At 38.4% G+C, this 26,948-nt stretch overlaps 1 protein-coding gene across 3 annotated transcripts in view; it reads right to left on the bottom strand.

The window, feature by feature from the left end:
• Positions 1-26,630, bottom strand: part of LOC122662627 (E3 ubiquitin-protein ligase MARCHF8) — a 62,474-nt gene extending 35,844 nt beyond the window's left edge. For 2 of the 3 annotated variants that reach the window (XM_043858315.1, XM_043858316.1), the window contains exons 1-5: positions 26,455-26,630; positions 10,490-10,569; positions 8,404-8,647; positions 8,068-8,153; positions 6,906-7,052 (exon numbers count right to left, since the gene is read on the bottom strand). In XM_043858315.1, coding sequence (XP_043714250.1) covers positions 6,906-7,052; positions 8,068-8,153; positions 8,404-8,638 — 468 coding nt within the window. In that variant the 5' untranslated portion in view covers positions 8,639-8,647; positions 10,490-10,569; positions 26,455-26,630. Of the gene's footprint in view, positions 1-6,905; positions 7,053-8,067; positions 8,154-8,403; positions 8,665-10,489; positions 10,570-26,454 lie in introns of all 3 variants that reach the window. The other variant, XM_043858317.1, reaches the window with a different exon arrangement.
• Positions 26,631-26,948: the final 318 nt, after the last annotated feature.

Genomic DNA, 26,948 nt, shown 5'->3' with positions numbered 1-26,948 from the left:
CAAAACTGAAAACCAACTCCAAAGGGCTATTGAAAGTATAACTGTGATCGACAAACTTCTTTGCTTGTTTGATGTCGTTGGATGCGAGAACAGACGATAGTATAAGCTTGTACTGTTCGATCTTTTGCCTCTGGTCACTGATGGCAGAGGCGCTCGCGAGGGCACTCTCCATGGCTTGCCGAGTGATCGTCGTTGAGCTCGTACAACTCGAAACCCTAGATTTTGTACCCATCGGTTGTTGCGACGCTTTTGCCTCAAAACCTCAAGTGAAGCTGTAGAGTCCCTATTAATTCTCTATAATTTCCGGCCTTCCTCTCTCTGCCTTCCAGAAAGAACCTAAAAGTTGTGTTTGGTGCAAGACCCTTTTGGAATTTTACCTGCAATCACCCTCTCTTCTTCTTCTCCTTTCTCTTCCTCACCATGTCGAGTTCTTCAGAAATCTGTTCCATTGGCTGCTTCAGTTGCAATTCTTCTCTGGTCAAATCCAGGTAAACCCAGCTTCATAAATATGTTCCTTTGGTATATGAGTTTTGTTTTAAAACCAATAAATAAGGTTATAGCTGTTGCAGCAAATGCCGGATCTCCGGTCAAATCCAGGTTACTGCATTCGGTTTGGCAATTTGGGGAAGAAGGAGAGGGAATATTCCCTCTCCGATTCCTTATTTTAATTAAGAAAAAAAAAAGAGTATATGTTGGGTTTTTAGAACTAAGGGTAAAATAGTAATTATACTCTTCTCAAGGGTAGTTTAGGGTTTTCAAAAATTTAACTAGCTGACTTCATCAGTTAACTAACGGTAGGGTCTAATTTGAGTATAGGGCTCTAATGCAAGGGGTGATCTGAGTATTTTCAAATATGAGGGGGTGATCTGAGTATCGGCCCATTTTCAGGGGGTGTTTCGTAAATTTTCCTTTTTTTTTTTGGATTCTGAAAGTATGATTCCATGTAGCACTGTGTACAAGATCTATGTATACAAACACATAGAATTGTCAGAAATGGAATAAAAACAAAAGAATTAAATTAAATAAAGGCACGCACACCTTGGACAATAAGGCAACAGCTCACCATGGCCCAGATTTTCCGCACTGACACCTTGACAACTATGGTTGAGAAGAAGACGACGAATGTGAAAGAGAGGGAAGATTGGTCAGTGCACTACTGCCATTCTTCCTCACATATTACTTGCCATAAAAGACTGAAATTAGAACATTACCCCCATACATTATCTCAAATTCCTATTCCATACACAAGTATTCCCAAAATCCCATGTTATTCCAATGCTCCCCCTCAAATTGGGGCATAAACGTTATGCATCCCCAACTTTCCTAACAAAACATTAAAACATGTGGAGACAAGTCCTTCGGTCAACATATTTGCCACTTGCTCCCGAGTCTTCAGAATGGTATACATAGGGATCCATATTGAAGTTTTTCCTTGATAAAGTGCCGATCAACTTCAATATGTTTGGTATGGTCATGTTGAACTGGATTGTGTGCTATGCTGATAGTTGCTTTGTTGTCATAATATAAAACCCCAACTCCTAGATCAACTTCCCCAGCCACAGAAGTTCACATACCCCATGAGCCATAGCTCTACCCTCTGTTTTTGCAATAGATCTGGCTGCTACAGATTATTTCTTGCTTTTGCAAGTTACCAGAATCCCAGCAACAAAGGTGCAATATTCTGAAGCTGAGCTTTGGTAAGTGACTGATCAAAGCCCACTCTGCTTAAGTATATACCTCAATCCTTTGGTGATTGTTTTTCTTGAAAAATTAACCTTTCCCTGGATCTAACTTCAAATACCTAAAAATCCAGTAAACAGCTTACTCATGACCAGTTCTAGGAACATGCATGAACTGGCTGACTACACTGTCAGAGTATGCTATGTCTGGACGAGGGAGAGAGAGAAAGAGATAAATGAGCTTGCCAAACAAGTCTCTGGTATCTCCCAGCATCACTGGGCTGCCCACTCTAAAAAAGGCCATACCCAGTGCACAAGGCTCCCGCATTTAGCAGGGTCTGGGGAGGGTCAAATGTACGCAGCCTTACCTCTGTTTCCAATTCCAGAGAGGCTGTTTCCAGGACTTGAACCCATGACCAAGCGTCCAGCAAGTGAGCACTTGACCAACACGCCAAGCACGACCTTCTCAGCTGCCCACTCTCCTCACCCAATTTATGATTTTAATCAATGGATAAGTCACTAGTCTTGCAGCCTAACATCCCTGTTTCACTAAGGAGATCCAAAACATATTTTCTCGGGCAAATATAGATATTCTTGGCTGACGTTGATACTTCAATTTCTAAGAAGTATTTCAAGGTACCCACGTCCTTGATCTCAAATTATTGGGCTAGATACTTCTCTTCCTCCTCATTATTACTAGTTACCACCATAACATCAACGTATACAACAAGTGTTGTTGGTTTACAATTTTCCCTTTTTTGTGAATAGGGTGAGATCTATTTGGCTTTGGATGTATAAATCTTTTACCATGGTTTGTCTGAATAATTCAAACCAAGCTCTTGGTGATTGTTTCAAACCATAGTGAATCAATCAAACCAAGCCCTTGGTGATTGTTTCAAACCATAGAGTGCCTTCTTGAGATGACATATCTTGCCTTCAGCCTTGGGAGACTTGAATCCTAGAGGAGTTTGCATGTGCACCTCCTCTTCCTAATTACCATGCAGATTCCTAATTACAATACAGAAAGGCATTTTTCATCAAATAGATATAGGGGAAATTCTTGATTTGCAGCCAAAGACATGAAAGCTCTTATAGAATTCAACTTGGCTACAAGTGCAAATGTTTCTAGATAATCAACCCCATAAACCCGACCATACCCCTTCGCCACTAGTTTGGGCCGTCTGGCCTTACCTTATATCTTTCAACTGTGCCATCTAACTAATACTTAACTGTAAAAATACCCATCAGCATCCCACTGGATTCCAACCCTTTGGAAGGTCCACCAATTCCCATGTACCATTTTGCTCTAATGCCCTCATTTCCTCGTGCATAGCTTCCCTCCACTTTGGATTGGCCATAGCTTCTGACCCATTCTGGGAATTGAAATAGATGATAAAGCAACCGAATATGCTTGACCTGTGGAAGAATGGTAATCATAGGAATAAACTCGGCAATGAGATAGATAGTCAAGTTCTTAGCAGGGCTGAAGCGGGAGGAAATGATGATGGAATATTACATGTACTTAACGGATGAGTGGTGGAGGACCGGTTAGGAGAAGAGAGGAAGCTGGGAAAAATCAGAGTTGGAGGAGTAGAAAAGAATGCATAAGAAGAAGAAGAAGAAGGGGGGGGGGGGGGAAGAAGAGTGCACAAACACCGCATGCCACGCAGGCACAACCAAACTTGATTTCAATTCATCTTTTCAATCTATTCAACAATGGGGAGTTACACCATATATAAAAAGAAGTAAAAGACTCCTAAAAATAAAGACTAACTTTCTAACTAGGAAACTAATTCAAATAAAGAAACTAAGAACAATTGGGAAACCAAATATCCTACGTTGTTAACTTCTAAATAAAGAGAATAAAATAAACTAAAAGACATTATTCCCCCAAATAACATAAATTCTTAAATTCCTAGGAGATCCAAAATCTCAAACTGAACCCGGTTCATCTTCGTCTGGATACTCAACTGGGTATGGGTCGGTTCAAGGTAGTGTGTCTACATCAATTCCCCCGGTGTTGAGAAAAACTCGTCCACAAGTTTTGTAAAATGGTAGAAATAAAAGATCACGAGTGGGGGCTATAGGTTCCATGTCTGCAACTTGAAAAAATCTAAAATATGAAGCTTTGGGGTTGCATCCATGTCAGGGAAATCATGGGGAAGAACAAACTCAGGATAGGGAATGGCTTTCTCTACACTGGATTCCGTCGTCACCTGATCCACGATCTTCTTGTTTTCCATTGCCACTATTGGCTGCTCTGGTTGAGGCTGTATCACTGGTGCTGCCTCTTTTGGCTTGGAACAAACGTCTTCAACTAACCCATGAAGAATGAATGTCTTGGGCATGTGAAAAGAATGTAGGGTGCACAAGCCTCCGTCATGATCAATGATGCCTTTTCGGTCTTCTAGCCATTCGCGACCCAATGTAATAACACGCCGAGGAGAATCAAACTTCACAATGAGCTCCATCACAAGAATAAGAAACAGAGAATTCGACGAATACATAATCCTCAGAGTGAATAATGATCTGGTCGTTCTTGGATATCATCTCTACCACAGATCGTGAGACGAAATTGTTGCTTTGCCCTTTATCTATTAACAACATAGCAAGTTTGCTTAGCTCAGTTGGTGAGCCGTGGTGCGCTTCATGCCCATGCTCACCAAGAGGTCTCGAGTTCGAGTCTCTTGGCTGGTATCTTATCCCCTCCCCGGTTCGATCCCCCCCCCCCTTCTATCAACTATATATGTAAAAAAGCTCCCAATCAACCAAAAAAAACATACCAAGTTTTCCATTGGGCAAACGAACCTTAAACTTGAACACAAAAGAGTCCATGGCTTGCAAAGAAGAGAATACTCAAATCAAAGAGTTAATGGCAATCCCATAAATAAACTGAAACCTATAACAATAGTGGCTGAATTGAAATTTTGGGAAACACAAGAGGAACATCAAGATAGAGGAAGGGGTAAACTTGGAAACTAAGAAAAAAATTAGGATAGGGTGGAAATAAGGGACATCAGAGGGGTAATAGTGTAAAAAAAAACTAACACCTTAAAGCAAGTAAGGCATTAAGTGGGGGGTATTATGGGAAAAGTGGGTTTAAAATGGAAGGAAAGACTTATCCAAGGGGCAGGTTGTGGAAGACGTGTTGCAATCGTCTTCTTCCTCTAGCAGTTGGAGATGGCGGAAGCAAGGGAACCTTTGGCAGAATCGAAGAGAACCAGTGTGCGACTTCGACTCCAAGGGGAAGACGGTGACTGCGATTGAGGGTGTCGAGTCGCAACAGGAAGTCGGAACAGCAAACTTTCTCTCTCCCTCTCTCCCTCCCTCCCTCCCTCCCTCCCTCTCTCTCTCTCTCTCTGCTTTCTTTTTTGTTTTTGGCGAAACACGAGGACGAGAGTGTGAGGGTCGACGAAGTTGCAGAAAAAAGGAAAGAGGAGGTGGGGAAAGGTTAGCGCTCGGAATCGAAGGGAGGATTGGGGTTGGATTTTCGTTCGATACGGACAGCTGGTGTGAAGATTAACTGTTGAATGTTGGTGGAATATTGTATTAAAAGTTGCTATTAACTTAGTTTCTATTTTTATAATAATTTCTTGGTTATTAAGTCTAGGAATCTAGTAGTTACTAATTTTGTTTCTTTTTTTTTAGCAGTCACTATATTTACTAGTTTCTAATTTTGTTCCTTGCATGTTGGCTGAACTATAAAGCCTAGTTTCTATTTTCATTAGGTTTCTATTTTCAGAAGTTACTATTTCTTAAGTTTCTAATTTTGTAAACTGACCAATTCCATTAAATAGGCAGCCCCCTCTTGTAATAGAAACAGATTTTGGAGAATATAATTTTTAGGCCATGTTGCCATCGTTTATGGGAGAATATCCTTGTTTCAAAAGCTGGGATATCTGTGGGTGAGAGACCCATGCTGAGAAAGCCATCCCCTACCCCCTTCTTCTTCTATCTTCTCTATATCCTTTTCTTCTTGTTCTTATCATTTTCTATGTTCTTCTTTCATATGTAAACAGGAAGAAAGAAAAAAAAAACAATAAAAGTTTCAGTTATTCAATTTGTTCATCCTTATTGTGTTGATCCTAGCTGCAATCGATCTCCCGCTGGTTTCCCTGTTTCGAGATCGACTTTTGCATTAATAGGTTAAGGATTGGATTAGGCCTTTCCTTTTTACTGTAGGAGTTTATTTTTGAGTCTTTGATATAAGATTGCAAGGGGGGCAAGTATTGAACACGAATTTTGATATTAATGAAAAAAATTTGCTGCTCTTCTTCTCCATTGAAGATTTTTGTCTTGTGTTTGATCAAGGCTGGTGGATTGGTGTTTGATCCAATCGACACCTTGCAAGGTGAAGCCCGAGTGGATTGTTTGAAGGAATCAGTGTTTGATCCGATTGACACCTTGCTGTGTGAAACCCAGGTGGTTCTTTTAAAGATTTCTTTTGGTGTTCTTCGTGCAAGATTCCATTTTTATTAAAGTTTCTCCATTCAAAAAAGCCGGTGCCAAGGATTCTCAGCAACAACAGTAAGTTTGAATCATCCCATCCCCAACCTTTCTTCTTCTAATCCTCTCACAGCCCAAAGCCCCAAACCCTAGATTTCCCCCTTGTTATTTTCAAGTTTCCCATAACCTAAAACCTGCATAGACCAATCCACCCATCAAAACCACACCAAACCCGAACCGAATTACAATCTCTGCCTCTATAGCACTCGATCCAAACCCTAACTCCATCCTCCCACTCTAAACCATAGATTCCCTTCTTTTCCTCTTTTCCAAAACCCAAAACCCTAAACCTAAGTTGCTGCCAATTCAAGTTTACAAACTTCCATCCATTAAAACATCTCAGGACCTTCACTGATAGACTCCCCTACCTCCACTTGACATAACCCATATATATCAAACCCTAACCCTAATTTTACCAAAAAACCTACTTTTTACCTAGCCAATTCCCCTGTTCATATCAGATCCTGGTTGATTGGTTCCTAATTGGTCATTATTGGCATAATTATATGATTTATATCACATTTTATTGATATGACTTCTTTGTTGCATATAAAATTATCATTACTAATATAATATAGTAATAGTATGCATGCCTAGGCGGGTCTAGGCTGCTCCAACACCTTGGGTCACCTAGTCGCCTTGTCCACTATGCTAGTTCAAATAAATTGGTCAAGGAAGAACCAAAACAACAATATGAAACAAGAAAGTTAATTATCTTACCAACTGAACAACAACAAAAATGAATGCATGGTCCCTAACGACAAGAAGTTGAAATTTCAATCTCAACCACCAGCGGTCTGGCGGCACATTTGCTCGTAAAATAAATACTGCTCTGCACTCTGTACAGTGGGCAAAAGCAAAGCCCTCCTGGCATAAGAAAAAATAGCAGTTTAGAAATTAATTTACATTTTCAAACGCCTGGACAAAAAATATTAATGATGATGCATATGCAAAATAATGTCAACAAACAAGAGTATCTATTTCAACTTGATAGCTTCTGTATTGCCTAAGATGACAGTACAAAAAAGCTAAAACTGATGGTCAAACAACAATGTTGTTACTTCTTTTGGGAATTGGGACAGATACAAGTACAGAATTTCAAAAAAGCAGATCTCAGTAACCCAACATCTTGAGAAATACCGATATCCACTTTGTCCTGGGTTGATTACAACCCTATCCTTCTGATAAAAATCACACGTCATGACTTTCTTAGCAATCTTTCATCCCAGTTCCCACTGATTTAAATTTAGAAGGAATCTTCCAAAAGTTTGAATGTAAAATATTGAAAATTTTGCAGAAAATAGGTTTTATAATATCCTGGATATTACTATCAGTTCTACAGATAAGATAAAATTTTGAAGCTAAAAGATATTAGTCTCTACTAATCTTGTGGAAGATGATATATTTAACAATTATGAGTCAATTCCAGAAAAAAATATATATCTTGGATAAGTTCAAATATTCAGCTAAATCAAGAATGTTAAATAAGCGAAGAATAATGTTAGATAAGAAATAAGTCCATCTAGTTGTCACTGAATGACTAATTTTCTGGAAAATAATTTCGGTGATTTATAATAAAGAATTTACTGAAATTATCCAAATGAAAAAGAAAAAAAAAAACATACTGTTGATAGACAAAAAAAATTTACTCTCCCTACATGAGATCGTGGAAGTTTTGAGAAGATAATCTACTTTCATTAAGTGATTTATTAGATAAACGAAAACAGAGGATCGCATAAAGTAGAGAACAAGCATCTAACATTAGATATGCATAACTATTACCAAAATACTAAGGGAGTCAATTGTCCATGTGCATGAAGTACCCTTATTACGTGGCCAGTTTCTAGAAAATCAACAACATGCAAGAATTCTCTTGTTATACCTTAGTTGATCTCCAATGATCAAGACATGATCGGTGAACGTACTTCTGTGTTCCTCTGCAATAGCAGGGTGCTATCAGATCTTCGCCTATGCATGGAAAGATAACAACTTCAATACAACCATATAAAATAAATACCAATTTCATGCAAAATAATCTTTCACTTTCATCTTTCTTTCTCTCTCAAAATTCATGCAACTGAAATCATCCACGACCACAAGTTCCCTAAGTCATGCCAGACAGTGTACTTCTCTTCAAAGAAACAAGATGCACCATCTTAACTAGAGATGGGGCTCCTATGAGGGGAAAAAGATACCGATCACAGTAGGTAGTAAGGACCTCCATTATCAAGGCAAATCCGACATTGTGGCTGGTCCGCGTTCACTAGATTGCAACGTTCGTCAGTATCAAGACTCGGCCGATCATCACCAGCCGCAGAACAATCACCAACCACTAGTCTGATTTCACATGATGATGAGGATTTCTTGGATGTGCATACAATGTCAGATTGATTAAGAATGGGTTCTGTTTCTGCAACATCTTCGGTTTGACCATAATTTGACACCAACTGCATTGGGAAAACTTGTGCTAAAGATGAAACTGCACCAAACATCACCATATTAGAGAAACCCTTTCTATGGAAAGCACAAATCCGGCCAAATGCGGCTGAAATCACACCACTCAGCTATCATATTTAGCAAAAAAGGTGTCTTGAGAAGAATCTTAACTACAAATTCATAAGCCATAACACTAACAAAACAGCCAAATAAGAAGGATTGTTGCCTAAGCTGCAGAGCATAAGATTCCCATGATATGCTTTCACTTGACAACTCAACTAGAAGACCTACTAAAACAATATTAAGTCACCTAACCAGGTGACAGAGAAATCTTGAACCGTCAGAGTAGTTGACAGCTCAAGAGGCACTGTCACTTTCCCAGACTGCAAAATAACTCCTTTGCTGGGCATTTCTAATTAAAGACTTGGAACTTTAAAAGCTGGAATAACAACAAAAGAGTCCACATAGTAGTGGACCATGCATCCAAGGCAGACAGGACAATACAACACAGGGAAACCTAATCCAGATCAGTGTCAGAGTACTTTTGTGCATAAATCTATGTTGGGAATGAACTAGATTTTCAGATATTATATTCTGTTATTATTCCTAATTATTTTAACCATTAGAACTAGATTCATATCTGGCCATATCAATCGTTAGGTCAAAATCTGACCATTATATCTGAAATCAGATCTGAACCATTTATAGCCATCAAATCAGGATCTCTCCATACCATTAGTGGGCCCATTACCCGCAGGCCAATCAGATCCATTAGATCTGATCGATCTGCATCAACAATGTCTTTTAGAAATTTATTTTTTTTTTTTAAAAACAATTTACAAGAAGCCCCAGTTTTTTAGTCATTTGATCCAGTCTTACAGACCTCTGATACACCTAAGGGAAGATACGTGGTCAGTTAAGTTTTTATCTCAAATAAAAAAAAGTTAAGTAGCACCTTGTATCCAACTTGTGAATACTGGCACAATCTTTCAAAGTCTTGGTAAGACTTTCCCTTAAAGTTAAATGCTACATTATCACTAAGAAATGGCTAAATTAGGTAATATACCCCAATATGCAACACATTGTAATAGCACGTAATACACTGCCACGTAGGCTCAAGTCCCATCACCATAATGGAAGAATGAAGTAAACTACCGAGATCAACAGAATCAGATTGTTTTCAATCGTTAATATAGAAACTTTGAGAAGGTAAAACACAGGTTGGCTATACAATGAAAAAGGAAGAGACTAAATATATTTACAAAACTAAGTTATCAGTTAACATTTCATTTCACATAGACACTATAGTTGTGAGAGAGAGAGAGGGGGAGAAGCAAAAGAGATTAAAGAGTAATATCTTGACAGAGAGAAGAATACTAAAAATGTACGGGAACAGGTAGATAAACATCTAACTAGATAAAACTATGGATGTCAAATAACAGATGTCATACAATGATTAATCTAGCATGCTTTTAAGAGAGGAAATAACTATGTTACTGCAAATGCTCCTAAAGTACAGAAGTAGGACTGAAGAATAGAGGAACGCATCCATGCAACTTTGCAAAGCAAACGATGAATTAAACAAGAAAGACCAGGCAGAGAGAATATTTATTTATTTTCTAATTAGTAACAGCAATTTATTTTGTTAAATTAGTTTTCCCCATCAAGCATCAGTGGTAGTTATGAGAAGAAGACGAATGATATCACAAAAGGATACCCAATGCAGTAGGAACCCAACCATACTCTTTAACTCCATCCCATTAAAACATGTCCAGACCAAATACAACGCCAAAATACGAAAGAGCATACTAAACACCAAACTGCAATGACATTGAAGGCCAATGTTTCCCCACTAAAAGAATGATTACCTGCTAGATATGACGTTCTTTGCCTACTAAATCAGCATGATACTCATATGTTGTCAAAAAGGCCTCTTCAGTGTTTCCACCTACAGCAACCAAATCCTTTGTTAGCAAGGATAAGAAAAGAAACTACAAAACAGCAAAAACTCCTAAAGGATGGGAATTTCAAGATTAGAACCACAAATTGAGTTCCAAGGCTGAAGTTCAAGAAACCAGTAACCATCAAAAAGAGAAGCCACAAAGTTTTAACATGTTGACCACAGCAAGTTAAGGCTGGGGCCTGGGCTCAATTACTTGTCAAGTTTGTACAGCAGCTCATCGTACCCCACCCAAAATGAGAATACATCCAACAGCCATACAGGTGGGGACATAGATGCTCACAAGTGTTGAACGAAGATCTAATGCCAATACCACAAGGTTGTGCAAGATCTTTGATGCAGAAGCATCAATAACTCATGTAGTTATGGGGTGTGAAACAAGCCCCACACGGTTCCCACATTTTCCTTCCCATTGTGGGATGAGGAATTTAACTGTTGGAATTTACTATTTCGATATTCATTTTTTAGCTTTTTGTCCTTCACAAAGAAAAGTACTTTGATGCTTTATTACCATAGTACTCATGTGTATTGCCAGCTTTACTATTTATAGTAAGCACCATTTCTTTTTTTCCCTATCAACAGATTGTACTTTTAGGGTGGAGATTTTTATAATTTAAGGATATTTTGGTCTAATTATTTCACTTTGTGTCATGTGAATACATGGCAGTTATGTCAGACTTAAATTTGATATTGATGTGGCAGCCCTTCATTGGCTTGAAAAGCATGACCATTTGGAGGCCCAAGCCCACACAAGCCCAGTTCAAGGCCTTCAATTTTGGGTCCACATAAGAGATCATTAGGACAATATTTTCGATAAGAACATAATTGTAAGTAAAATTATGAGAGGTATTTCTGTAATTTTGGACAGGGGCAAGATTGTCATTGATTGTATTATATGAGGGTAATTTCATAATTTTGTTATGAATGAAGTTTCTAGTTACATTATGGATAAGATTTTGTTGAAATTGGTCGTTTGGAAATTTACCAAAAAGCTAGGCATAGGTTCTTCTCTCCATCAGAACAAGGCCGTTATGCTCATAACTATACTTGTTGAAGAGATGAACTATAACCAAGGTACATCTTTTTTATTAGAGGTTGAATCGATCATCAGAAGAAGAATTAGACCAAACACTAGGATACATTCTAGGAAAATGAAACTTCCATAGAAGAAAAGCAAATGAAATGCTTTCATAAAATTTTCGTAGAATCGAGAATAAATTTTCATTTTGTACATGCCAGATCATGAATAGTAACTGCATCTAATCTCCAAAAAAGTCCCAATTGTTTCGAACTTTCGATTTTTGGAATGGGATATTTAAGGAATCCCCATAAATAGGATCAAACCTTATTCCCTGATATTTACATGAGATTCCTCTTTCTTATTCTTAAGCAAGCCCTCGAGAGGGCTTACTTGATCCATGATTTATGTTTTAACTTTCGTTTCCTTTTCATTTGTTTCGAGAAAGATATCAATCAATTCCGATTCTTTCTTTCTATTGATTCTTTTCCGATTGAGATGTATGGATCTATGGATCTATGTGTCTCTATAGATCCTGTTCATGGATTAACAAAAATGTGCAAAAGCTCAATTTGCCTCTGCCATTCTATGAGTCTCTTCCCTTTTATGTATGGCATCACCACTCCCTTTGGCAGCATCCACTAATTTGGAACTTAATTTGAAAGCCATATTTCGACCCGGACATTTTACACAAGCAACTGGTATATGTAACTAACAATGAAAATACCTATGTATTGCTCCTTTTTTTGAGAGAGTATGGAATGAGAAGTTTTTATTTAGCCAGAAAATTCTCACATAAGCCTGTAGGGAGATGATCACTTATTTTACAGAATGAGAAACTGTCATCCCATTCAATCCAATTGGGAAGCCCTGACTCTGACATGTCTTGGGAGTACCATGAAGCCCAGAATCGTGGTGTATTCAATACTCCGAATATAAGGGAATGGATCTATGATCGATTCCATAAGAGATAAATAGGAATTGCTAGTTGTACCTCGTGAAAAGACTTCTTTCTTAGAATTAACCATTCCATTTCTTTTAGAAAGAAATTATAATATGGCATAGTTAGAGAAGTGCTATCACCGCATTTTCGTCTCTCCCCTCCTCTCTCTCTCTCTCCATCTAAATTATTGTTCACGGCTTTTTACTGCTCACAGCACCCCAATAGTACCCATCTCTCTCTTCCCCTCCTATTCTCCTTTCTCTTCAACTTCAAAATCAGCTTTGTAGATCAAGTCAGCACCAGACATCAAGTCAACAGGTCAGTTCGAGTAGTTAATTTCTTTCATCATCGTTAAGATTTATAGCGTGTTATAGCATGAGAGCTTTAGTGTTAATCTTTATTTATAGTTAGTAGTTAACCATAATAGGGGGGTGTCTCTATCGTGGTATATCTTAAAGTCTCTTTTCTAAGCTATCTTCTTTCCTACTTAGACTTCTATTTCTGCAAAGTTTCTAGTCCTTTCTCTCTTACAATTGGCTGAATATATGTATATATATATACATATATATATACGATGGAGGGAGACTATTGTATCTATCGACTACTCTTCTCTTCCAGCAGTCCTCTCTACCCTCCCGCAATTCTTCTCCTCTTCTTCTCACATATTCTTCTTCCAGAAGTCGTCTCTCTCTCTCTCTCACATTCTTCCAGGGTATGTTGCTCAGGGGAGCTTTCTCACAAAGTTGGTAAGCTACACATGGCCATCTATGGTTTGAAACAGTTGCCTAGGGCTTGGTTTGACAAGTTCAGCTCGATTATCACTCAGTGTGGTTTTTCACAATGTTACTCTGATAACTCTGTGTAATCCTAAATGCATCAAATACAGAGTGATCAAAGTAACACTGTGAAAAACCACATTGAATGACAATAAAGCTGAATCTCTCAAACCAAGCCCTAGGCAACTGTTTCAAATCACAGATGGCCTTGTGTACAAAGTTTAAAGTTGTAACACCCCGAAATGCAGGTCATGAATATTTTATTATTATATTAGGTGTCCTAGAATATTCTAATGGTTTTATGAATATTTTAACAGTATTTGAATAATTGAGAGTATTTTATCGTTTGATATTCTGTTTTAGTATTATATTAATGGATTGTATACTGTTTTATATTATTATAATGTGAAGAGAATTATTTCATTAATTTTAATATAAGTTATATGAATTAAGTGAGTATTATATTATATAATACACTATGGTATATGTATGTGTATATATATGATTGATATAACATACAGTTTGTAATTGCATAATACACTAAGTGAATAGTGAAGCAGGTGTGAATAGCCAAGTAGAAGGTGGTTTGGCTTGGCTTGACTTGGCTTGGCTTGGTCTGGTCTGGTCTGGTCTGGTTTGGTTTGGCTTGGCATGGCTTGGCATGGCTTGGCATGGCTTGGCTTGGCTTGGCTGAACTAAGTGGTTCAAATATGGATAGCTATTGGTTTGTTTGGATCATGGAGATTCAAAAAGGAGCAGCCACATGGTAAAGTCAAAAGGAGGTGGTGATAAAGCTAGGACTGCCACATACATGCTTAGAGAGAGTATGCGGCGGATTGTCACATGGTGCTGAGAAGAAATTAGGTGGCACCATTATCTTTAAGTGGGGATTGTAGTGTCATGATAGGAATAAGCCACCTACCAACTTCTGTTGAGGTGTCTCTTATGCTAAGTAATTAGGGACTAGTGATGATTTGATTATATTATCGTGGTTTATGACATAATAAGTGATCAGCTCTCATTAAGCTATTTGGATTAAATTATAATAGTATTAATGAGTGAGTAATTAGGATATTTATATATAAGCTAAATTAGAATTAGGAAATAGATTTACTATTCCTGCTCTTGAGCTCAATCAAGAATCGGTCCTGTGGTAGTCATTCTGGACTTAGAGGAGGAAAAGAAGAAGAAAAAGAAGAAAAGAGGAAGGAGGAGCTGGTGCTCTGGTTTTGCTAAATTAAGAATTTAATCCATGACTTGAAATGAAATATATTGCTGGAATTCTGGATCTGAGAGAAAAAGAAGAGGAAGAAGAAGAAAATGAAGCTGGGAATTGTTAATTAAAGCAATTAGTGGATGAACCATTGGAGATTTGGAACGAAATAAAAGTTTGGAAAGGGTAGCTGGAAGTTGGACCAGGGACTGCAAGAGAGATATTACACAGCAGCAAGGACTTATTAAGATTGTTTAATTGAGGAAGGAGTTGGTTTTATGAATTGGCTGGAGTATCAAATTTGAAGAAGGAATTTAAAAAGAGTTGTAAGAGAAGAAAGAAGTTGAAATTGGTTCTTTTGTTGTCTTTCCTGTTATGATTTTCATCTTGTAACATCTTCTTTTCATTCCATAATCAATACATTGCTGACCTTTAGCAGAAAGAAAAAAAAAAAAAAAGAAGTTGAAATTGGTAAGTTAATTATCTCTTTTGATTGATAAGTTGAGGTGTTGCACCATCATCACTGTTAACTGCAGGAAAAGTTGAATTAAGAGAAGGAATTAAGATTGGAGGCTGCTGATAATAAGCTTTCCAAAGGATTCTATGTAAGAAGGAAATTCAGATTGGGTTCAGCAAGGAAATCAAGAAGAATTGAATAGAGGACCTGAGATTTTTGAACCTGGAACTGTGTTTTAAAGGGGGGTTATCTTATCAATTGGGATCTGGAATTGAGTGTAGAAGATCTGGAGTTCCACTTGGAAGAAAAACAGAGGAGAATTGAAGAAGAAGAGAAGCTGAATTCCTAGGAGTGATGTGGGGCTGCTGTATTTCTGTGAAATCAAATGAACATCTGCGAATTGGGGTGCTGACACGGTGTAAATTGAGAAGGAATTGGAGCTGAAGGAAGGTTTCCAAAAGGGTTCCAGAATTAGGAAGAAGTATTTGTAAGGAAACTGATTTGGGTCCAAAAAATTGAAAGGAGAAGATAGGAGCTGAAATCAAAACTGTTTTGGGTTATAAGGAGTTACATCGATTTGAAACTTGGATTGGGTGTATGAGCTGCTGAAACCTTGAGTTGCAGACGTATTTTATGAATTACAGTGGAACAAGGTGTGAAATAGCTATATTGGTACTGCTATTGTTGGGAGATACGCACACAATATTCGAACACACTAGCATCAAGGTGAGGGATCCGTGACTATGTACTATAATACAATGTATGCCTGTTGTGTGAGGAAAGCATGGGTATGAATTGTATGATGTGATGTGTTTATTGAACTGATGCTTGATTTATATATTGTTATATGAATGAATGCCATGCGAATGCTTAAAGTGTTTACTTGATATTACTTGAATGTAAAATTAAGTATGACAAGAAATGTTTATACAGGATGATATGCATATGGTTTATGAATGTGATATGAAATCTGATATATACCATGCAATGAAATATGTATGGAAATGATTTCCCATGTTATGCCAACTGCCAAGAGAAAGTAATGAATGATTATGAAATGAAAAGGGTAAGAAAGAGATGAAGTAAATGAATGAAAGAAAAGTATGTATGTATGGTTAATGATAACTTTGCATTAAATTCCCTCGTGGCTACCATCCCTTTCTAGTAGGGGGTTATGTACTGGATGAGGGTCTTAAAAGAGAAAGAGAATAGAAGAGGGGTCCTCCCCCAGGGCTACGGTGCCTAGATACATGGGAGTAGAGCACGTCTATTATGATGTTTGAATAGACGAGGGGTCCCCCCCCAGGGCTACGGTGCCTGGACACATGGGAGTAGAGCGCGTCTAATATGATGTTTTTATAGATGAGGATCCTCCCCCAGGGCTACGGTGCCTGGACACATGGGAGTAGAGCGCGTCTAATATGATGTTTTTATAGATGAGGATCCTCCCCCAAGGCTACGGTGCCTGGATACATGGGAGTAGAGCGCGTCTAATATGATGTTTTTATAGATGAGGATCCTCCCCCAAGGCTACGGTGCCTGGATACATGGGAGTAGAGCGCATCTATAATGCTGGGCTACAGTGCCTGGGAATGTTTGTAGTCGACTACACCCTAACTGTTTATGCACTATGGTAGTTCACTAATTGGTCAAGACCTGACCTAATTAAATAAAAAGTGAAGTTTTATGAGGTGCTATGTATGTCTCCATTCCATTTATTGTTCTTTTGAATGCTTGTATGTATAAGATCATGTGTACCTCACTGGGCGTAAGCTCATCCCTATATATATTGATGTTTTTCAGATGATGAGTCAGGTGTGGAGTCTTATACAGCTCCGGAGTATTTGAACTATGGGTAATGTTAGAAGATCAGAGAGAAATATTTTATGAACAAAGTTATTTCAAAATATTTAATGTTGATGAATGAATGAACAAGATTTTAGTTGTACGGCATTGTAGATAACTGCCACCAGTGTATACATTTGACTTGAACTAATATCCAATATATAATGCTTCCGCTACGTTGTAAACGAGACTGGGATTTATTTATTACTCTTAATGTAAGTTTGTAACCTAATGGGTTGGCACTTGCAAGAGCAGTGCCTAGAATCCTGTCCGAGTTTGGGACGTTACAAAAGTATTAGTATGTATCGTATCTCAGTACCGACATGATACATACCAAAACATGTCTTTTAAAAAAAAATAGTATGTTTCGATTGGTATCATATTGTATCGGCCGATATGGCCCGATATGATACGATACATACCGATACTAATGATATGTACGTTAAAGAGTTTTGTGAGGGTATCGATATGTATTGGTATGTATTGGCCGATATGACTTGATACAGACCGATACAGCTCAACACAGACTGATACGATAATGATACCTACCAATACACATCGATACGGCCATTAAAGGCCCATGTGACTATTAGACTATGATTTTGTTTTTCAGACCAGATATTGAAGGAGATTCCACAACCAAAAAAAAAAAAGTAGGTTTCAGAAAAATTCGATCTTTTTGTTTAAATCATGATTTTTAATCCTATTTTTGCTATAAATCAATAGATTTAGGTAAAACTAAGTTAATTGATGCATCAAACTTGATCATTTGCAAGGATTTGTACTCAAATCGATGAAAGTCTCTTGTCTTGTTATACATTGTTCTCCATTTTAGTGTTTATGCATGATAAATGCTATATATTACTTATTTATATTGTTTTTTGCTCCAAAAGTGTATTTCCATGTGTATCTTGACCATTTCCATACGTATCTTAACCATTTCCATGCGTATCTGTAGCATACGATACGTCTCTTAAAATCACCCTTCCAATTCGATACCCGATACCGATACTTTAAACCTTGCTTGTGTAGCTAACAAACTTCGTGAGAAAGCTCCCCCTGAGCAATATACCCTGGAAGAATGTGAGAGAAAGAGGACTATTGAAAGAAGAATGTGTAAGAGAAAGAAGAGAAGAATTGCAGAAGAGGAGAGAGGACTGTTGGAAGAGAAGAGCAGTCGATAGTAACACTCAGTGTGATTCTTCCAATTGTCCTCTCTCTCTCTCACACGCATACATTCTAAGGTGGTTGTGCCAGTATGATATATCGATGACATTATCACATCTAGAGATGATGCATTTGGGATTACACAAGTGAAATCTTAACTACATTAGCATTTTCAGATGAAGGACTTGGGTGACCTTAGATATATTCTAGGTATTTAAGTACTTCGTAGTAAGAAAGGAATTAGTCTATCACAGCGAAAATGTGTTAGACCTTCTAACTCTGAGACTAGTGTGCTTGCTTCTAAACCAGTTGATACTCCTATGGATCCACACCAGATGTTTGAGACAAGTGATGGCAAAGATTTTGATGATGCAGATCGGTATAAGTAATTAGTAGGGAAACTTATTTATTTGACTGTTACTCGTCCTGACATATCCTTTGTTGTGAGTATTATTAGCTAATTTATGCAATATCCTAAGAAAGTTCATTAGGAGGCAGCTTGTCATATCCATAGTACAAGATCTCGTAAAAATTTCGATTTCATGAATTCTTGAGATGGTAGGTGATATAGGATTTGTGCAAGATCTTGGTATCTCGCCGAGATCTCGGGTTATATCTCGATCTCAAGTCGAACCAAACCAAACCAAGGCTATAAAAAGGTACTATTTCGGCGAGATTTCAACCTCAACTCGAAATCTTGCCTTAGTCTTGCCTGTCTCACTCTGCTGTGAAGGAAAACCACCTCCAAGTGAGGGTTTTGGTGCTTTTTTTGGGCAAATCTCACATCAACTGAAGATAAAAGCTTGGAGATTCAAGATTGAAGCTTCAACATCAAGAGAGGGAACTGCATTGCATCTCAAGAACAGTTTTAGGTGAAAAAGCAATACTTAAATGGTAGGACTTGTCACGAGCTTGGTTCGACAACAACAACAACATGGTCGTTTTGATGATCCGGCCCAACACTCGATTCAATACTAGCTACTCTCAAATGGTAGAACTTGTTACACACTTACCCTTTTATTTGTTTAACCTATGTCTCTTTCCAAGTTCTAACAATTATTAAGAAACGAGTGTCAGACAGCTTAATCATATTCATAATCACCATGAATAATTATGAATAAGATGCCTAATGCTTATATGGTTTTATAGTTTGATGTTTTTTAATACCTAATGCTTAATTAAGTTGTTTTACATCTCTACTTTAATTATATGTGTTCTAACTATTGTGTGGAAATAGCCTAGGGTGGAGTTCACCTACGCCGTAGACTACCAACCTATAGTTAGAAGTCAAAATACCATTTTGGTTTGAATTTGTAAAAACTAATGTTTCCATTGTGTTTAGAAGGCCTACAATAGAGTGGGGTAAGAAAATTGGACCGTGGGGGTATTTTGGGTTTTTCCCTATCCAACCGACTCTAATTAATAGTCGGTGGTGTGGGGTTATTTATGTAATTTGTCTCATCCTTCTTTTATTATAAATAAAGAGGCTTGGATGCTCATTAATACATCCAAGCATTGAGCTCTAATTCTCTCCTGTTAACATGATATCAGAGCAGGTTTGAGTTTGAATGCTTCTTGAAATCCCTCTCTTTTTTCTCCCACTTCTTCCATCTCTCTCTCTCTCTCTCCTCTTTTTTTGTTTTTCTCCATTGTTACGGGACAGCACTAATGAGGTGATCCATGGATCTAGTTGCTGCCCTTCAATACCTCATTCATTAATGACCTATTTTCCACAAGATCGATAGAAGTTGTGCCTCTTCTACCTGCGATTTTTTAAGACTTCAATTTTGAGGACTGATTCCTTCTCTATCACTGTGGATCAATTCTCCCTTCTTAGAAGATCAAGACCAGCAGGGACTCAGTGGACAAGCTTCTATCTTCATCAACAAATTGCAGCCTCCATCCCTCCATCGATTTCAACACTTTTTAGGTTTTTTTTTAAACCCTGACAACATCGATCTAGGGTTTCTGGCTGGCTGTTTCTGCTGATTTTTGGAGGAGTGTCTTCCCACAATCAAAGGAGAACTCGATCCTATTATTGTCTCTATCTGCATCAGTTTGGTCTATCTTTCATTATAAGCAGCTCTCTGTGATTTGGCTTTTCCAAAACCCTGACTATTGTCGATCTCTTTATTGGCTCAATTTTTTGGGCTGGTTTTTTTAAGATGTTCTGGTCTACACAAGAGGACAACTCGACTCTGGTTTGGTGTATTTCTGCCGGCTGGTTTGTGAGATTTGCTTCCACCTCCATCTGCATCAATTTCTTCAGTCACCATGGCTGGTTCTGATGGACAAGGTCGTAGTGAGTATATTCCTTTTGCTGCTAATACTATAAAATTGGATGGATCCAATTATTTGATGTGGTCTAGGTCTATATACCTTGCTATTGCTGGTAGGGGACTTACGGGACACATTACTGGCACTTCTGAGAAGCCGATTGAAATTGGTTATGCCCAAGATCGATGGATCTCTAAAGATTCCTTGGCCATGTCCTATTTACATGGTTCTATGCAAGCTGATATTGCCAGTGGTTATTTACTCTTGGACACTGCTTCTCAAATATGGCCTGCTGCAAAAGAAACTTATGGACAGCTAGGGAATAATGCCCAAGTGTATGAACTTCGAAAAAAGGTTCATGACACTACTCAGAAGGATCTCTCCATCTCTAAGTACTATGCTGCCCTCCGTAGTTTATGGCAACAGTTGGATCCATAACTGATCATCAGCCCACCACTGCAACTGACATTTGCTGCCTATCGGAACATGTGGATAACATTAGAGTTTATGATTTTTTGGCCGGATTGAATGTTGAAAATGACCAGCTTCAAGTTCAAGATCTGAGCAGAGTTCCTTTTCCTACACTATAACAGTCCTATGCCTTGATCCATTCAGAAGAAAATCGTAGGGCTGCTATGTTGCATACTCCCACTACTGACCGATCTGCTCTACAAACTGCTGCCACTGCTGCTCCCATATCTGATGGGTCTCTTCCTACTAGTGATTCTACTAAAGGGACTGTTAAGTGTGAACACTGTCAGAAGCCCTATCACACCAAAGTCACTTGTTGGAAGCTTCATAGTAAACCGGCTGATTTTGAGGCTAAGCATGTTGCTCATGGGAAGTCCAAAAACAAAGCCAATCATACTGAGACTGTTACCACGGCTCCTCCTACTGACACCGGTCTCTCCCAAGAGGAACTTCGGGCATTCTGTTGTATGTTACAGGCTTCTATTGCATCTACTACATCGACTCTTGCCAATCCTTCTACCACTTCAGGTTCCAATTTTGCCCATTCAGGTATTTCGTTTGCTGGTCATTGAGCATCGAGAGTCTCCACTCCTTGGATCATAGACTCTGGTGCCACTGATCATATGACTTGATCCTCCAACCTCTTTCATCGACATTCTCCCACTTCTGGGAAAGACAAAGTTCGGGTGGTTGATGGTTCCCTCTCCTTTGTCTCTACGAAAGGCTTTATCAGTTGCTCTCCTTCTATCACTTTATCCTCTGTTTTACATATACCTAATTCCACTATTAATCTTCTTTCCATTAGTAGTCTTACTCGTGACTTGAATTGCAAAATGACTTTTTTTCCTTCCCACTGTGTTTTTCAGGATCAGGCAATGGGGGCGACAATTGGATGTGGTAAAGTGCATGGTGGATTTGACAAACCATTTACAATAACTACAGTGCTAACTAAACACTGTGTAGAATTAAAAGGAACTGACCACTTGGGTCCCACTCTAAGAAATTATTCCATCGAACTTAATCTTCCTTGGAGCCAGGAATAACGACATGAACTAAATGCCCTGTCCAAGCCAAGGAACTTACTTCGTTCGTATGTGCCACAAAGTTCAAAATCACCATAAAATCCTACACCCACTCTCTGGTAATCTTCAATTTTAATGTCACTATCCAATTCCATCGGTATACTCCCTGTCAAAATTTACATATTATTCAACAAGAGAGAGACATGGCAAATTCCACCATTACATTTGTCTTGGAATAAGAATGCAGAGCCTCACTCAACCAACCTAGACTTTGCCCAACTACTTCAGGTTTCTACAAATTGTCCACCAATCCAGTCTAAAATATGGCAAACTTCAACTCATAAGCATTCGCGTCTTATTTGAACACTTCAACCCAACCCCATATTAGGCCTTCACCTCCTCCCCCCCCCCCCCCACTCCAATTTGCATATCACTCCTCACCAAACAGAGCAATGCCTTTGCTGAACATGGCCAAACCATTTTAAGTTCTCTATTGACCTTTATCATTTCATCTACCAACTACCAGTTGAACTCCAAGTACTATTCTTCTCACTTAATCAACAAGTGAACCATAGTTGTCACGGCCATGGAACTAAATCTCGATCAAAACTGACCAAAATCTCCGAGTTGTCTTGGTTTTTGGCTTGGTTGAATCGAAACCCAAGTTTTCAACCTTGGGTTTAACCTAGGGAGGCCCAAGGTCAAAACCTTGAAACTAAATCTGGCACGTCTTCGTTTTGGGCCTGACCGAAACAAGGTCCAAAACCAAGGTCTTGATCCTTGGTCATGGCATCTAGGTGAGCTAGAGTGGTGGCAGGGCGCCTAGACGCCTAGGCAAGAAAAATGTTTCCATGTAAGTAGTGAGTAAAGGCCATATGTATAATGTCAAATAGGTACTTTCCTTACTTGCAAAAATGAAGATATAATAATGACTATAGAAAAAAACATTTTTTAAACCCAGTTATAATTTATAAATATAGGTATACAAAAGGGCTTACTTATAAATAAGTAAAATTTACAAATATATATATCACCCACTTCTTCTCAACGAGTTGCATAGAAGAGTTTCTCTGGGCATCTGTTTTCAACGTCGTAGCTATGACAGAGTTGGGAGTGGCAGCAAAAGGTGGAAGTTGAAAAGGTGCAATCCCCTCACTGATGATATAGTCTTGGTAAATGAAACAAAAGCAGGGTTCATTGCCAAGTCAAAATTATGGAGATCACCTTCGAATCAAAAGGTTTTAAGATAAGTAGAACAAAAAAAGAGTATATGGTGAGTAACAAGAGGATCGGAAGTGGAGTAGTGAAATAGGGAGATATCACAAAGTTGTAACTTTAAATACCTAGGTTTAGTGGAGAGGTGTGTCCAAAGTGTTGTGTGATCAACGTGTACTCCTGTAAAACTCAAAGAAAAATTTTTTGAGACAATTATATGACCAACAATGATGCATGAAGCTAAATGTTGGGCAGTAAAGAAACAACATATAAACAAATTTAATGTATAATGAGGATTCTGAAATGGATGAGTGGTAAAACTAGAAGAAAAAAAATAAAGAATGAACAAACTAGGGCTAATTGGAGCAGCTCCAATAAATGATAAGTTGGGAGAATGTTATTTGAGCATTGTACAACGTAGGCCTTTGAATGCTCCAGTAAGGAGTAGTTATATGATTCAGATTAGACGAGGTAAAAGAGCAACAGGTAGGCCTAAAATGACCCTAAGAGTGTTGGATTTGTGTGTCCATCAAACCCGGTTCGGTCCGGTTCAATCTGATTTTACTTTGTATTGAACTTTTATACATTTTGGTTTAATATTATCACATGTGATATAAACTTTTTGAGCACTATGTGTCCGTAAGTTTACTTAAAATGGTAGTCACGACTAAGGTTTAGGCTGGGCACCCTTATCATATGGTCGTCGCATTGGGTATGCCTAGACATGTGATGTCAGGGTACGAATGCGAGTACTCACATGATTGATGTGTGTATTGGCGAAGAATCTACTTTGTCGATTCCCTCATGTCCTACTACCAGATGTAGGAAGGGATAGACATGTGTCACCGACACCCTTTACCTGAGGGAACCCTGTCGCTGCAAAGTGTGATCGCATTCTTTGGTTCATCAATGACTGAGACTCAAGTGAGTCAAAGCTGGTGTTCTAGGAATACGTGAACACTTTGTGAGTGAAGGAGTTACTCAACATGGTCACCACTACCCGATTGGGGAACACCAAGATTGAGATTGTCTGTGTATGGTCGGATTGAAATCTGGATTCAGTGCCGTTTTGAAAATGGTTTTTGCAAAATCTATTTTACATAAAATAATAGATTATATATGATTATTTGAACAAAGTGTTTTATCAAGTTTTGCGGGACCCGATCAGATGCACAGACACTCTTATATGGACATGTACTATGAAATGGGGTTTGGCAATACAAGCGTACATGCCCTAGATTCCATAATGATGGTGTTGATTAGTGGGGGGGTTGTACATGATAATTTATTATCATGTAGGGAGTTATTTGGAATTTGTTATATTAATTAGTTCTTTATTTAATTAATGGATATGGTGCTAATTGTAATTATTCATAAATTTAAATAAAGTAACTACTTAAATCATTCCCTATTAGATTCTGTTTCTTCACCTATTAGAAGCACTTTGAGTTTAAACAAAACTGCCAAACAAGAGAGAGAGAGTCAGACTCTCACGGGGTTTTATCTAAATCCATCTAGGGTTTTAATTAAACCCCATTATTATAAAAGGGGACCAAAACGCGGAGGGGGAGCCAAGTCTCCACGTTTTCTGGCTGCCCCCTCTTGGATGTGTTTTGGTCTCTCTCTCCCTCTTGTGATCTCTTCTTCTTCTTCTTGTTTCTCTCCACTGTGATTGAGAGTTAGGGTTTTAGAAACCCAGATCTGTGCTTGAAGAACTGAAGAGCATCTGGGATTCGCTTGAAGAACCTTAGCTGCACCATTGGAGGTTCAGATTTGTTTACTTGGAGTGCTCATTGGAGGAAGAACCATTGTCTATTGGAGGAGCAACACTTGAGGTCATCAGGTTAGCAATTCTTTGTTAATTCCTCTTGATTTTAATTGTTGATTATTCATGGGATGCAAAAGAAACCCGAATCGATATGTTTCCGCTGCGCATTCGGGTATGGGATGGATCCCTCTTTCCATGTGATGGATTAGAGATGAATTTCTCCATCTTTTTTGGGTTCCATAATTACATGGAACACAAAAGAGAAAGGCAGGGCATTGGTTTATCAGACCAAACCCTAATTGGGATGCACTAGGGTTCCCATGGGCGACCATGGGAAACCCTAAAATTTAAATAGGGCGTCCATGGGCAACCATGGGCTAACCCAGGACGTACAATACCCTAATTGGTTTATAATTGGTTTCCCAAGGGACCTATGACTTGATCCCAGGACCGTAGTTTGACCTACAAAGAGAAGTGAAGAAATACATGTAGTAATAAGTATGTCTTTGAATATAGTTGATCGAAGAAAGAAAATCCATGTAGCAGACCCCATTTAGTTAGGAAAAAGCTGAGTTGTGTTCAGTTGAATTGAGTCCTATTCTTCATAATATCGCCACTCGTCCATCTAAAGATCCCCCAATCCTCATGTTGCCATGTTGGCCATAATCATTTCACATGTCCATGTTCCTTCATTGCCCAGCATTCAGCTCCATAAAAAATTGCATATCTCATATGCATCTAATAGAATTTACCCTTTAGCATTAATAAAATGCACCAATTACAAAAACATTACCTAATCTCTTGCCCCTCCTAATGCATGCTGCTCTAATTATATGGGCAATATCATCAGTTCCACCCCCTTTATTCAAGATAAACCAAGGTAAGAGTGGGTCAGCTGTTCCACAAAATTCCAAATGCCAAATAGAAGTTTATTACACTCTATCCATTCCAACAAACAATCTTCAAGAGTAGAAGCTGAACAATATGGAGACAAAAGGAAACTGGGTCAGGACCTACAGGCCAAGGGACAGTCTCAGGTTATTAACATTATAATGTGGGATCACCATTACCAGATCATGTTTTTGCAGGACAATTCAGACAGCAAATAAATTCCCAAGTGTATTTCTATAAAACCATTAGCATTTCATTGTAAACCTATATTCATTTTTTTTTAACACCTCTCACCACCAAGATAAGAGTAAGAAAAAGAGCAAATAGCAGTTGTTCCTCTGTCCGAAGGTGCATTATGACTGGTCGACAGATCCTAAGCTATCCATATTAGAACCAGCTACTAACTTCATTCTAAATCAATAGCAAATATGAGAACTGTCCAATCTAAAAAATTAAATAGCTCTGGTACAATTCCAAAACAAGGCAATTCTCTCATCACCAAACAAATGAGCTTCCATTTATCAGAGAAAAAAAATAAGCAACCACCAAATAAAGAGATTGAAGCTTTCACTGTCTTCCCAGCCATCAAAAACCTAACACATTCCAAAATCCATGAACTTGGAGGACAAATGAGTCAAACAACACGAATCTACTTACACAATTTTCAAAATAGGAAAGAACAGAACTCGCACAGAAAGTCTCGTTCAAGAAGCACAGAAAGTCAATGAAACAAAGAAAAAAACAATCCAAAATTTAATTCCCCAAGGAAAATAATACGAGGTTCTTGAGATTCATCGACAACTAAATTACCTGTTTCTTGGCATGATTTCAAAGTCTTCCCTAGAATTCCACGATAAGGACATTTGGACCGCATACGATGCGAGACTAGATGCGCGGAATCGGATGGATTTCTAGGGTTTCGTTGATCAGATTTTCAGACAACAGAGAAAGAGAGTGTTTCAGGCTTGGACTTTGGTTACAGACAGAGAGGGGGGTCTGCATACTAAAAAAATGGTAAAAACAATGCTAACCGGTCACGTGGTTAGCGTGGTTTCTGCGCTTCAACACAAATCAGGCCTTTTGTGTGTAAAAAGACCATTCAAATCCCCAATGAAATCGAAATAGTTTCCAAACCAATGCCTCTACCCACTTTCATTGACTGCCAAACTAGTTGCAGGGGCTACAAGACCAAGTAGTGCTTAATATAATATTCAAAACAATTGAGGTTTTCAGTGAGGTAGGGCAAGGGCCAGGCATGTAGGGAATCAACGAGAGCAAATTGCATATCAAGTCAGGATTTTCGC

This window comes from Telopea speciosissima, chromosome 5, assembly GCF_018873765.1.
Source record: "Telopea speciosissima isolate NSW1024214 ecotype Mountain lineage chromosome 5, Tspe_v1, whole genome shotgun sequence".
Lineage (NCBI taxonomy): Eukaryota > Viridiplantae > Streptophyta > Magnoliopsida > Proteales > Proteaceae > Telopea > Telopea speciosissima.
This window is presented reverse-complemented; position numbering and strand designations above follow the sequence as displayed.